At 38.4% G+C, this 14,414-nt stretch overlaps 2 protein-coding genes across 2 annotated transcripts; both read left to right on the top strand.

The window, feature by feature from the left end:
* Positions 1-15: 15 nt before the first annotated feature.
* Positions 16-901, top strand: LOC149010769 (translocator protein homolog). The gene has a single exon (XM_089161212.1). It carries the CDS (start codon positions 16-18, stop codon positions 706-708), a length of 693 nt encoding a protein of 230 aa, XP_089017338.1. The 3' UTR covers positions 709-901.
* A 10,712-nt stretch (positions 902-11,613) lies between these two features.
* On the top strand, positions 11,614-14,170 carry LOC149010768 (xyloglucan 6-xylosyltransferase 2-like). The gene has a single exon (XM_089163608.1). The coding sequence runs from the start codon at positions 11,982-11,984 to the stop codon at positions 13,344-13,346; it is 1,365 nt and encodes a 454-aa protein (XP_089019734.1). The 5' UTR covers positions 11,614-11,981; the 3' UTR covers positions 13,347-14,170.
* The last annotated feature ends 244 nt before the right edge of the window (positions 14,171-14,414 follow it).

Below are 14,414 nucleotides of genomic sequence, written 5' to 3'. Positions count from 1 at the left end.
AAAAGGAGCTTATCTATGAGAATCCACCTTAAATTCCTCCAACCAAGGGCTCTCCATTCTTTCTCGATCTCTCTTCGTCTGAGCCACAGCTTCAGCCTCTCATACACGGACATATCTCTTCTGGTTTTCTCGGTCTTCGATCTGAATAATCTCTTTCTGCATGTTCTCATGGAAACTCAGAGCCTGAAACAACGAATCAGAGATGAATCCACCAAAACCACAACGAATGACAACAATAACAGGAAAGCCAAGAGAACGGTCATGGCGAAACGAGGTCTTCGTTCATTAACCATAGCGGTTGCCTTCCCTGTCTCTCTCACTCTCATCACAATCTACTGCTCTGCAGGTGATGGCCATGTAGCGAGGACGCCTTTCTTCTGGGCACTACACTTGGCTTCTCTTGCTTCCTCTTTCCTCATGGGCCTTTCCGCTTGGCTTGTTTGGGCCGAGGGTGGGTTTCATCGTCAGCCCACGGCTTTGTATCTTTATCTAGCCCAACTCATTCTAGGCCTCTGCTGGGCCCCCATCACATTCACTTATCGAGCCACTAAGTTTGGATTGATCGTGTGTGTTTGTCTCTTTGGTGCTCTTGTTGGCTGTTCTCAAAACTATAGGAAATTGAATCCAATCGCTGCTGATCTTGTTAAGCCTTGTTTGGCCTGGGTGGCCTTCATGACTATTGTAAATTTTAAGCTGCTTTACGCTTGAAGTTAGCTCTTCTTTTTCTCTTGGGGTTATGTATGTAACTATGTTTTGGTTGATTAGTATGTACGTTCATGTGGTGTTGTAAACATATTAGTATATGATTTGAAATTTTCTCACATGTTAAATTTCGTACATGTGGTGTTGTAAACATATTAGTATATGATTTGTAATTTTTCTCACATGTTATTTTTTTTGGTAAAAACACGTTATGTCAATTTTTTTCTTTTAAGAGAATATAAAATATTATATCGATAAGAGATACAGAGTACATAAGAGCTACAAAAATCACAATCTCATGAACCACCTCCCGCTAGCCTCCTCATCCACAATAGATTGCAAGTGCTCCGGGAACACACCCGAGTTGAAGACTACCTTCCCTAGCGCTAACAAGAACCCCGCAAGGAAATCAACCCCGTTATTTGTCTCCCTATCCTGATGCACTAAGTCATAATACATCAATTTGAAGTCACCCAAATATCTTCTAAAAGGGGTAACACATACCAAGGCTTACCTGAGAAGCCCTTCACCATCTCAATAACACTCTTGGAGTCCGATCGAAGCACTACCCGCTGAAAACCCTTAGTGACAGCCTCCTCAAGACTATGGTGTATGGCCTTCAATTCATAAGAGAGCACATCATTCACTACAAAACCACTTGCAATAGCAAATAGAACTACACCATTATGATCACGACACAAAACACCAAAACCACCACCACCACCATTACAAATTGAGCCATCATATTTATCGCCACCCACCCCACTAGCAAAGGAGTCCAATGATGCCAAGAGACCAACGGAAGCTTGAGAGAAACTAGGATCTTCCATCTGGAGAAGAATTCCATATGAGCGGGAGTGTCGTCCATTAGCCGATCCATATCAAAGAAGCGTTTTTGTACAAGCCTCATAACCTTCTTAATAATGTAAGACGGATAAGCTTGCAACCCTCCAAAAACTTTAACATTTCACTCATTCCATAGTGAATAAATAGTTACATTGAACCTCATACACTGCACATTGTTTATAAGAGAATAACCCACTAGGTGTTGCACTGCTTGTTGAACCTCTTCACACCAATTCAAGGGGTCATGAGGAGTAAATCTATTACGGTGTAGAATTGCCTCCCAAACCATGTGAGAGAAGTGTCATTGAAAACACAAATGATCCACCCCTTGTTTACCATCATGACACAAGACACAGGTAGTGCCACCGACACCACCCCAACACGCCATCCTTTGTTTGGTTAGGAGCCGGTCTAAGGCAGCCAACCAAGCGATGAAAGAGAAGCGAGAAGGACAGTTTTTTACCAAATCAAATTAACCCAGCTCCCATCGCCATAGGGGTCCTGATCAAGCCAAGGGTTGACTTCAAAGAGAACCTACTAGAAGACTCTACGCACAAAAGTACAATTGACAAGTCAGATTTTTCAACCGACAGATGTCACAAATCTCTCCATTGACCATTTAACACAAGATCAAGGAATTGCAAGGGGCAAGAACTTTATTCATTACACAACTCACTCACAATAGCAAAAGGAGACCTACCCAAGGTTGTCACGAAAACATGCTCACCTCCCCCCCCCCTTCAAGGGGCCACCAGGGAGCCACAGAACATACCAAAGGTCTTGAAAGAGCCAAAGCAATTAAAAGGCTTGGGCAGGGACCACAAGGAGTGTTTTCTCAACCATCGATGGTACACAAAACGGGACCAACATGAAGATTTATCAGTCACCACCCTCCATAGTTGCCGCAACAGGTAGGACTTATTTAAATCTTCAATATCCATAATACCAAGTCCATCCTCGTTCCAGGGTCTGCCAACCTTCCTCTAGGAAACCCTAAAGGAACCACGGTTTGCCAAACCCCACCAAAGAAATCTAGCCATCAAACTATTTAGATGCTTGATAACACTATGGGGAAGCCTAAAAATGGTTATTTAGTACCCAATAATGTCCGAAACAACCGAATGAATGAAGGTAGCTCTTCTTGCATAAGAAAGGGCATGATTCTTCTATGAGCTCAATCTGCCTTCCACCTTAGAAACCAAACCAGCATAATCTGACGTCGTCAGCCTCTTTGAGGTAAGCAAAACCCCTAAATAGGTGATGGGGAAGAAACCAATATTGAAGACTGGATATTAGTGAAAAACCCTCCTAACACCATCCTCCACTCCCGCAAAGAGGATCTAAGACTTTCCTTGATTAAAGGAGAGACCTGAGTTCCTCGAATAATGAGAAAAGGCATCCCAAAGGGAAAAACAAAAAAAATTATCTTTTCTCGTAGCCTCAATTGAAGGGTCTTATTGAATGATATTCTAATTATTTAAGGGTGAGATGTGGGGATGAGCACTAAGGCCAATTCGACCTTGAGCATGAGAACAAGCTTGAACACAAAGGCTGCGTTTGTTTGTAAAGGTGGGGTGGGAAGAAAAAAAACATGTGGATCCCATGTGTAGTATGGTGAAGGAGAAGCAAATGAAAAGAAATGATTTTGTGGAAAAGTGATAATGGTGGACCCACTTTTTGTTTTTTTCCAACTTTTTCACAAAGTCCCACTAAATGTGTGGGGTTTTAAAATGACTTGGGATGGGAAAGTTAGATTGCCACATCACCGGACACTTTCTCACCCCAAGCAACCAAACAATCTACCATTTGGGATTTAAGGAAAAGTAAGAAATCTACATTTTTTTCAAAAATTTTCCCACTCCACCTTTATTCCAGCAAACAAACGCAGCCCAAAAGAACGTGTACAAACTCTAAGCGGCGAGCCAACAACAACAGCGGTCCGAACGTGTACAAACTCTAAGCGGCGAGCCAACAACAGCGGTCCAATGTTGAACCTTGGGATTGAGAGGTGTGTCCAAAACCGATCACCAAGACGAGGATGAAACCTGATCTGAACCAATCCTAGGGTGATCTTGATATCACAACCAATTTCTCTAAGTATTGGAGTCTTGATGTCCATGTTGACCTTTGACTAGCTCTTAGCATATATGTCAAACTTGCATTTTTTAACCAATCGGAGCTCAAGCAATCACCACGTGCTGCTATCTTAATGGATGGCCAATTTAAGCACAACAAGAGGCAAGAGATATGTACTAGGAATCTAGGAGAAGCATTGTGTTAGTTTCAATTTGAAAAATTATAAGATTCAAAATATTTATTTAACTATTTTAATTTATTTATTTATTTTAATCAATTTAAATACTTTAACTTCATTTATTTCTCTTAAGGTTTTGGAAGAAGTATTTCATATACTCTTGTGTGATTTGATTATTTCAATTCTTAATATTAATTGTTCATTTGTATTTATTTTACCCTATGATTCTTCATGTATAAACATAGGTTACCTTAAAGCTTCTTTTACATTGTGAATGAAGAGATCCAAAAGTAGAGTTTCTTTCTATCAAATCTCTTCAAAAAACTCTCTTCATGTCATAAACCCAAACAAGTTATTCTCGTGTGTTTTGTTCTTTCTTTAAAAAAATTGTTTGGAAAATAACACTATTATAATTAGTATTTTATAATAGGTTGAGCACAACTCTGTAGTACTCGAAGGAATCCAATAGTGAGTGCATGATTATTAGGGGAGCCAAGGGCTGTTTTATCTTGGAGGCCGATTTGCCTTTTTTTTGATTGCACCATAGAGGACATCTGTGGTCTTATGAACAATGTCATCTGACACGACTCCACCCAAACTTGTTTTTCTAACAATTTTTAGTTACACATCTCGAGAAGATCGGTGAATGAGATATTATAAAAAATCAGCTTACGTTCAAGATAATGCTAAGTCAATTTCTCAATATTCTAAAACAATTTTTCTACACATTGTGATGGAGCATTAGAGTTGATTTTTCATATTATATTACTAGGTTTTAAATTATATACAAAAACCTACATTAGGATGTAATCGAAGTACACATAAATTCGCACAAATGAATCTCAAATCCAAAATCAATATCCACTACCATTTAGGATAGTCTACTCATATATGATTCAAACTATTCACGTTCACGTGGTATGGAGTCATGGAGTCCATATTATTGTATGGAATTTGGATTTGCTGTCATGTGGGTTGTCTACCTTTATAATTTAGACCATACACAGGATTTGAACCGGAAAAAGAAAAGAGAAGAAAAGAAAAAGATCATACTTAAAAAGTGAGCCCCACGTGATAGAGATGCAACGATCATTGGATCCTTTGATGCTAAAAATCTCGCATGCAAAGTTTAAGAGGTGGACACCAATCAATTTCATCAACAATAAGTGGAAAACCCAGAATGTTCAACAAAGTATCAAGAAAGGGATTGTGAATATTCTACTAGAGGTAAAATAAATAAAACCCTAAGGCTGCGTTTGTTTGTTGGAATAAAGGTGGGGTAGGAAAATTCTTGAAAAGCGTGTAGATTTTTATTTTTCCCTTAAATCCCAAAATGGTAAATTGTTTGGTTGCTTGGGGTGGGAAAGTGGGAGACTTGTCTGCTGATGTGGCAGCCCAACTTTCCCACCCATGCCATTTTAAATCTCTACATATTTGGTGGGACTTTGTGGGAAGTTGAGAAAAGTAAAAAGTGGGACCCACCGCTATCACTTTTTCACAAAACCATTTTCTTTTCTTTTCTTCTCTCTCACTCCATCACACATGGGACCCACATGTTTTTTTTTTCCCACCTCACCTTTACAAACAAATGCAACCTGAGATAGCTTTTGAAAATGCATATAAAATGGATTCACACTTTTTACAATTCTCACCTTTTGAATTTTCTATAATTTCTAACTAGGATTGCAAAGGTCGAGCCCACAACCTCTCTACTGAGAAATGTGAATCTTATCACTCAACCAACCCTGTATTGACAATTTATAAATTTATTAGATTCAATTTTTAATTAGGTGATCTTGAATAATTAAAGGGTCACGTGTCATACTTGTTAGGTCCAGTCAATGGCCCATTAAAGTCATGTGGGGCCCAGCTTTTTTTGGGCAAAAAAAGAAAAAAAAAAGCTTTAAGTGAAGCAATAGGGTTTTTTGAAACCCTATTGCCGCCTCACTCTCCTATATATGTTGCCGCATAAGAAAGATAACAGAGAAAAAGAGAAAAAAAACAAGAGTGAAAAAAAAAAATCGTGGAAATAGAAGAGAGAGAGCCGGAGGATCATAAATGAAATCCTTTAAGCATTTGTAATTCAAGGTAGGATGGGAACAAAAATGGAGGCCGGATACAGATGTCATTCTTCCTACTAATGTCTTCCTCCTTCATGGGGGGGGGGGGAGGGTGGAAATACTGATTTTGAACATTCACTGATCTGAAAAGTTAAGAGTTACCAACTATTACTACCAACCCAAGTAAGGGGAGAAGGAAAAGAATAGGTAGAGACTTGCAGGAGGGTGAAAACAACCAATAAGAGCGCCGCCCGGGGTTTGGCGGCGAGATTTCAATTGGCAAACGGACCAATAATCCAGCTTGATTTTGGAATGATTCAAAAAAAATTTTGATTGGTTCAAATCTTAATGCTTTGATAGGCGACAAGATGAGACCTTTTTAGTGTAAAAATGAAGACAAACTCATGAATCTAAAGATTCACCCAACCAAACATGAGAACTGGAGAACCAACAAAATTGAAGCTTAAAAATGAAATACTAAAACTAATGTCTTCCTTTCTTGATAAGTCTTAGCCCATCCCACATCATTGCTTTACTGGGGTCAATTTTTTGGGTGGGTGGTAGGGTGGAAATACTGATTTTGAACATTCACTTGATCTGAAAAGGGTTAGAGGCGTTTGACCAACTATTAGCTACCAACCCTTTAAGTAACGGGAGAAAAGGTTCTAGAAGAATGTTGCTACATAGAGACTTGAGGTTCTGACCAAAGAAATCAACCAAGGTAAAAAAGGTTCACATTGAAGCCTTAGAACAAGTTTATCAAACGCCAACTTATTTTCAACAAAAAAAAAAAAAAAAACACTAACAGTAGTCATCCATTCTTGATAAGTCTTAAACGCCCATCTCCACTATACACTTGCTTTAACTGGAAACGGGAGCAAAAAGGTTTCCCGGAATGGACGTTCCTCTCTTTATGTTTTGCTCTCTTTCACTCTCCACACGAATGTTCCTCTCCCCCTTCCCCTTCCATTGCCATTCCTAGTTCCACTACGACTTCTCCCTCCCCTTCCCCTTCCCCCTCCCCTTCCACTTCCCCTTCCCCTTCCCCTTCCATATCCACCTACTCTTCCCCTTTCCCAGCTCTCCCTTTGCTAATATTCCTCTTGATTCCATGTAAGAATTCATTCCTTTATCAAAAAGGTTAAGAAAAACATCAAAATCATCAGCCCTTTTATCAGACCAGAGGCAACTTCTTCCCTTTGATATCTATCCTGCTCTTCTGGCCTTTTGATGCATTGAAGGTTCTCCCCATTTTCTCTGTTGGGTTTCAGTCCATGTTCTGAGAGTTGCTCGTCTCCGTACATTATAGATTCACTGCACAAAGCATAGCCCGGCTATTAGTCAAGTTAATAAAGTGATGGTTGTAACTTACAAAGAGTAAAATCACCAGAGTGGAGAGAGGAAACATTACTGAGCAGGAATTGGAAACAAATTCGAGCACCATTCCCCGAAGCTGAAGTTACATCTATCCCTGCCAAAAACACAATAGGATGAATACCTAGTTGCAAAGTCCTGGTTGGTAAGGATACAATTAAAAAAAGTGAGATTTTCTGGTTTCTTCGGCGAATCCGACGGTGATACGTTGCCGAAATGAAGTGAGATTTGAAAGGAATGATCTTGGCACCTAGCTCTTCATATCCAACGATCAGAATATCATTTTACCATAGTTCTCAAGAAGCTTCCTAATGACTTTTTCTTCATTCTATCTAATTTCCATTTATTTGATAATGTGCTTGTGATTTTGAGTTCCTCTAGTGTTATATAGAGATGAGATATTGATTTATACACCATTGTTATTATCATTTGGTAATAATAGAAGTTTTGGGTGGACTCCGATAACGGTCCCGTAGTTTTTTCCCTTGAAAGTTTTTTCACGTTAAAAATTCTTGTGTGTTAGAATGCTTGATCCATTACAACTGTGTTTGTTACTTTAATTTACACTAGCATATTGTCTAGTCCCATCAAAGTTCTATACAAGAATTACAGGAAATTGTGCGAAGTGAGAATTGTAAAGAATGTGAACCCATGCAAAGTTATTTATTCAAAAAGCTAAAATGAAAATACGGAGGAACTTGACCCAATTACCCTTCTTCACTGTCCCCACAATGAAAGCTTTGATTTGTTCCTTGCCTCCTTGTAGCTGTCAGCTGTCTCTTGGCAGCTGTTCAATAACTGTTCTAAGACTAGGCGTCTTGACAACAAATTACAAGAAAAGTTAATCTAGATTTAATTAATGCTTTCTCCAGATCGGATCCTAAAAGAGTCCTTCACTTTTGGGATCCATTATCTACCCTCATTTCATTTTTATTTATTTTTTTAGGTCAAATGCAAACTACCTTCATTTGATTAATCATATAAAAAACAAATTTTTTTTCTTCTTCTCTTCTTAGTAAAAGCATATGATTTCAACATCGATTACAACCCACAAGGCCACAAGCCAAATCAAATTCTTGCCAAGCCAGCCTGTAATCCATCAATATCCCTTCCTTAGAAAAGACATGGCCATCTGAACAAAGAAGCTTCTTTGAGCGCGCACACACACCCCAAACAACTCGAAGAATAGCATCCATGTTAGTGATAAAAAAGGGGGCAAATAACATAAATCAAGTCCTCCAAACATATATAGGTCTTTCTTGACTGCATTGGGATCTGATAATAGAATATTTTCTTTTTTAGAAAACACACTTTTTATATATAAGAAATAAATTCAACTTCAGTGCTGCGTAGGCCATGATCTCCTCCGCCAGTGATCGAGGTCGAAATTTCGATCACTCATTTTTCTTCTTTTTTTTACAAATAGATATAGTTGAAAAAAAAATACAAATCGAGTGGTCAAAATTTTAGGGAAAATTACATGAATAGCTTTTTTTGAGTTTCATTTTACAAGAATAATCACTCAATGTTTCACTTAACAAAATTGGTTAAAATTAAGTTTATATTTACAAAACTAGCCAAAATAGTGATTTTTCATCCATTCAGACATTTTTAACCCCTAAAACTAAGCAAATTAAAGAGTAAAAATTACTATTTTGTCCAAAAGGAAAAAGTCTCTAATTTTTCATACATTTTGGACATTTTTATCCCATTTTGGTATCATCAATTTTAGGATAACAATGTCCAAAAGGCATGAAAAATCACTATTTTGGCTAGTTTTGTAAATGTAAACTTACTTTTAACCAATTTTGTTAAGTGAACCATTGAATGGTTATTTTTGTAAAGATAAATCCAAATTGAGCTAATCATGTAATTTTTCCAAAATTTTACCTTTAACCATATGTTCCATCCTAATCAGTATACTGCTCAATTTTGTGCATTAATTGTAAATACATTACATATATCATCAATAAAAGTCGAACTAACAAGTCTTCCCTGATTGATCTAATTGGTCTTAGTACGTCGTTAACTGCCGTGGAATTAGAGGCGTTAAGGGATGGGATTTTGTTGGCGCAATCACTTCAAATTACCAAGCTGGTTATCTTCTCAGACTACAAAAGTACAATTGAAGCCCTAAATGGTGGGAGTCATTCCTTAGATTGGACATGCTGTTGTCTTGTGGATGAGGTTTTGAAGCTTAGGATGTCTTTTGAATTTGTGTTTTTTACTTTTATTAGTAGATCCAACAACATTTACGCAGATTTCATTGCTCGTGGGGCTAAAAATTTTAGTATCTCTAGAATTTGGTGGCATTGCCTCCCGAAATTTTCAACTGGAGAGCTTTACACAAGTTTACTGTTGGACGAAAATAAAAAAGACAACCTGATTACAACGAACGCAAGTAAAGATCACATCTGTAGTGCTCCACATTGTCGGTAGCCGAGAGTCCAAGACAACATCCCTGTCTTTTCTCTTGGTGGTAGAAAAAGAAATCGTCTTTAATTTTGTGGTAGACAACCAGACAGGTAAGCTAAGAAATTTAAAAACATATAAACACAGCTTATGGCCAAATTTGTCAAACATTTTGGATTCATTAGACCCAGCTCAAACTTAAAAGATAAATTCATTCCAATGACAACTCATTTCCTATGCACAGCTCAAAGTTAAAAAAAAAGAGAGAAAATTTCCAATTTATTTATCATTATTTGATATTTATGATCATCTGAAACATCATATTATATAAAGAAGCAATGTAACAGAAATAAGAAATCTAACATGGATAAAATACAAAACTAAAATGAATGAAGAAAAAAATGATCATATTAGAACTGGTCTCATAATAATTTCAATAAAAGATAAGTTACAAGAAAATCAATTGAGTAGCACAATCATGTTTAATGGGATGCCTTCAAATGCCAATGAAATCCAGATCGAATGAATCATAAGACTGTTGGTAGACTTAAACTAACCTTAAGAAAAGTGGGGAAAATAATAATTAAGCTTTATGTTTAGTATGACGTCAAATAGAACTGATGTTTACCAAAAAAAAAACTAAAAAAGAACTTAGGTTGGAACTTGAAAAGCAAACATCTAAGTAGGGATGTCAATTTATAGTCCGAACCGTTAAAATCGAAACGTACCGGCCCTTTATAACCCGAACCGACCCAAATCAAATCTTAATGGGCCGTAATTGGGTTGAGGGTTGTGGAGCCCGCACCAACTCGAAACCGAACCACAACCCGTTTTGTAATTTTACAATAAATAGTATTTGAATCATTATATTACCATTAGGTAGTTGTATAGACAATTAAAAAAAGTTAAGCATGAATTCAAATATCAAATAGTCATTTTACTAAATATCTAGGTTCTTGATTTCTATAGAATGTGTGGGTTTTTTTTTAATGGAAATTGACCAATAGCAATTTTGTTTTCCATATAATTTTTGCTTTTATTGTAGGATGCTCGATTGTTTTTTCTTGTTATTTTTCTTACACACCATAAAACATTAGTCAACCTGAATTTAAACCGTTAGTTAGCCCGAACCCAAATTGCACCAAACTGAAACCAGTCCGAAACAGTTATTTTGCTAATGGACCGTGTTTGGGCTAGGTGTTTTTCAGCCTGAAACCGCACTATTGACACCCCTACATCTAAGTAACTAACTTACTAGTTATAAAAGGCTCATAATTATTGTTGTTGTAGTTTAGATTTTAGGTATTTGGCTATTTTCTTTGGCAAGAATTTTCTAATGAATGTCCAATGAGTTATAGAATTCTATCATGTGTAATATTTGGATTTAAAAATACTTATTAAATTTATTATAACATTTGGATTAGCATATTACTCAGCAGGAAACCCTTCAAGGAGAGAGATCCAAACCCTACCTTTGCTCGGAAGTGGACCTGATATTGGTCCACCTTTGCTCTATAGTTTACTCAATAGTCAAACTCAAATCATATGGTCGAAGAGATTCACCTTTGGTTGAGTCGTAGAAAAAGAAAAAGATAATTTCAATTTCTTAAATAAATAAAATCCGGCCCATTGTCTAAGTCTGAGTCGTTTGACCCAACGCACCCATCTAACGAAATTCACTGTCGCCACCCTTGCTAGCAAAGTATGGCGTCCAGAAATTTATCCAGTTCATTTCCTTGTAGATGTGTGACATGTATTCAACATCACATCAAATGGTTAAAATCTATTTATAAATCACATTAAAGAGTTTTTAAAACAGATATCACATATTTAAAAAAAAAATAATGATTAATTTTCTTGTCGTAAATGGACGAAATATTGGTCCAAATATGGCCATGTGGGTCCCGAAGAGGAATAATTTATTAATCCATTTTCAATTGTCAATTAAAGCTTTAAGCACAGAAGTGTACACAGAGCTAACCTCTCTCTTTCTCTCTCCCTTCCTAAAAATTAAAAAATTTCTACCTCCACCGACATTACTGCAAGGGAGAGAAATTCCTACATAGCAGAGGTAGATTGGAGATCTTGAGCGGCTGAAAGCATATTCCAGAGCTTCAAGCTCCTGTTTAAGTCGAAGTTTGGAGATAAAGATTCTAATCTTCTGGGCAAAAAGTTTGGTTAGAGTCTGGATTTCCAATGGTGCAAACCCTACCGCACATTTTGTTCAGATCATGAGGTCAAACTCGTAACTGATTCGCGTTTGAGTTTGGGGTTTTGCAATCTGATTTGGAGAGGCAGTAATCGGAAGGAGATCGGAAGAAAGGAGAAGGAAAATGCTGGAGCGCTGCCTTGGAGCTCGTCGTGTCCGACAAATCCAGAGGGCTGTTCAGCATGGTAAGGTCACGGTCCTTTGTCTTTTTCTGACCATTCTTGTGCTTCGTAGCTACATTGGAGCCGGCAAATTCGGTACTCCTGAACAGGATTTCGAGGAGATAAGGGATCATCTTTACTTGCGCAAGAGGGCTGAGCCTCACCGTGTTCTTGAAGAAGCCCAGACTACAACCGCAGAAACGACGGAAAATAACAACAATTACGGCACCTTTGATCCATCCAAGATAGCGGTTGATGAGGAAGGAGATGACGACAAGCCTGATCCTAACAAACCCTATAGTCTTGGCCCTAAAATCTCTGATTGGGATGAGCAACGAGCGAAATGGCTTGCGGACAACCCTGATTTGCCCAATTTTATTGCTCCCAACAAGCCTAGGGTTCTTCTCGTTACAGGGTCCTCGCCGAAACCATGTGAGAATCCGGTCGGTGATCATTACCTCTTGAAATCGATCAAGAACAAAATTGATTACTGCCGTGTACACGCGATCGAAGTCTTTTACAATATGGCGCTTCTTGATGCCGAGATGGCGGGTTTTTGGGCGAAGCTACCTTTGATTCGCAAACTCTTGTTGTCTCATCCAGAGATTGAGTTCCTGTGGTGGATGGATAGTGATGCCATGTTCACCGACATGGCTTTTGAAATTCCTTGGGAACGATACAAAAATCACAACTTTGTGATGCACGGCTGGAACGAGATGATTTACGATGAAAAGAATTGGATTGGGTTGAACACGGGAAGTTTCCTTCTCAGAAACTGTCAGTGGTCGCTTGATATGCTTGATGCCTGGTCGCCCATGGGACCCAAAGGGAAGATCAGAGACGAAGCTGGAAAGATCCTTACGAGGGCGCTCAAGGGCCGGCCTGTTTTCGAGGCTGACGATCAATCCGCCATGGTTTACCTTCTCATCACGCAGAAAGATAAGTGGGCAGACAAAGTATATCTCGAAAATCATTATTACTTGCATGGTTACTGGGGGATTTTGGTCGATAACTATGAGGAGTATATAGAGAAGTACCACCCAGGCTTGGGCGACCACCGATGGCCCTTGGTTACTCACTTTGTGGGTTGCAAGCCATGTGGGAAATTTGGGGATTACTCTGTGGAGAGGTGCTTGAAACAGATGGATCGAGCGTTCAATTTTGGGGACAATCAGATCCTGCAAATGTATGGGTTCACCCACAAATCGCTGGCTAGCAGGAGAGTGAAGAGGATCCGGAACGAGACGAACAATCCTCTAGAGGTCAAAGATGATCTGGGTTTGCTTCATCCTTCGTTCAAAGCTGTCAAGGTATCCACTTCTACTTGAGTCTTTTGGGTTCTTAACGGTGACTGTGTTCGGCGAGTGCTATCTCCATGTTCAGATTAGGAATACTAAGGCGATCTCCTGCTCTTGAAGAAAAGATTGAAGACTAAGGGAGAGAAATCCTCTTTTCATCCCAGTATGTTCGTTTGTTTAGGGAAGAAAAAGGAGTAATAAACTTCGTTACACATTCATATCTTGTATGTTGATGCTATTTTGTTTGCTGGTAGGCGTAGGTCTGGAGATTAATTTTATTTTTAACACATTTGTCTTCTTTTATTGAATGTCCAAAACTACAAATGATATTGAAGCAGAAGGATCAAGAGTACAAAATGTTTCACTAACCCTTCAATTCTCCTGCTTTCTTTGGGTGGTTTGATGCAACTGTGATGATATCTTACACACACAAGTGCGGTTTTGTTCATTAGCATTTGCTTTCTAATCGGTCAAATCCTTAAGCAGCCATCATCTTTGTGGTTATGTCTTGGGGGCAGTATCTCACATAATCTGCAAGCAATGTGAAGAAATTCCGGAGCTGTTAATTTGGGGGTGTAAAGTTCTACCATGCTCCAGACAGTAGCAGTGGAGCACAGTTGTAGAAGTCTCTTTCAAGCACTCATTTTTCTCTGCTATTTTCTTCAATTTTTTTAAGGAACGATCTGATCACTAGCTACAGATATCTGTAATGGCCAATTACAGTTCCTTAATGCAAGGCAGCACATGCATTTTCCTCTTGTTTCCCCACCAATTATGGATCTTCTCGATCATCTGAAAATTTGTGAAGCATTAGAGAATCTCCGCAATTGTTGACCTTTCTCTCTCACGAACGTTCGCTAATCATCTGCAGCTCATTGATTGTCCTGGAGATTCTTCACCGCAAATTTTGGGTTTACAACTTCCTGTAGTCTTCTTTTAATTACTCACGTCTTATTCTTATATTCAATGCAAGGTCAACTAAGAACACTTTTCAGGTATAAAGTGGGCAACGTCAGCCGTGGCAGAACTTATTTGTTTCAGGTTATAAACTTCGAAAACTTCTTCTGTGAAGAGGGATAAAGCTGCATACATTCATCC

The sequence above is a fragment of the Hakea prostrata genome, chromosome 7 (assembly GCF_041222555.1).
Source record: "Hakea prostrata isolate BN-2017 chromosome 7, UWA_Hpros_2, whole genome shotgun sequence".
Taxonomy (NCBI): Eukaryota; Viridiplantae; Streptophyta; class Magnoliopsida; order Proteales; family Proteaceae; genus Hakea; species Hakea prostrata.
This window is presented reverse-complemented; position numbering and strand designations above follow the sequence as displayed.

Coding starts and splice junctions, on each gene's coding strand:
- LOC149010768 (XM_089163608.1), top strand. CDS start 11,982: ATGCTGGAGCGCTGCCTTGGAGCTCGTCGTGTCCGACAAATCCAGAGG.
- LOC149010769 (XM_089161212.1), top strand. CDS start 16: ATGAGAATCCACCTTAAATTCCTCCAACCAAGGGCTCTCCATTCTTTC.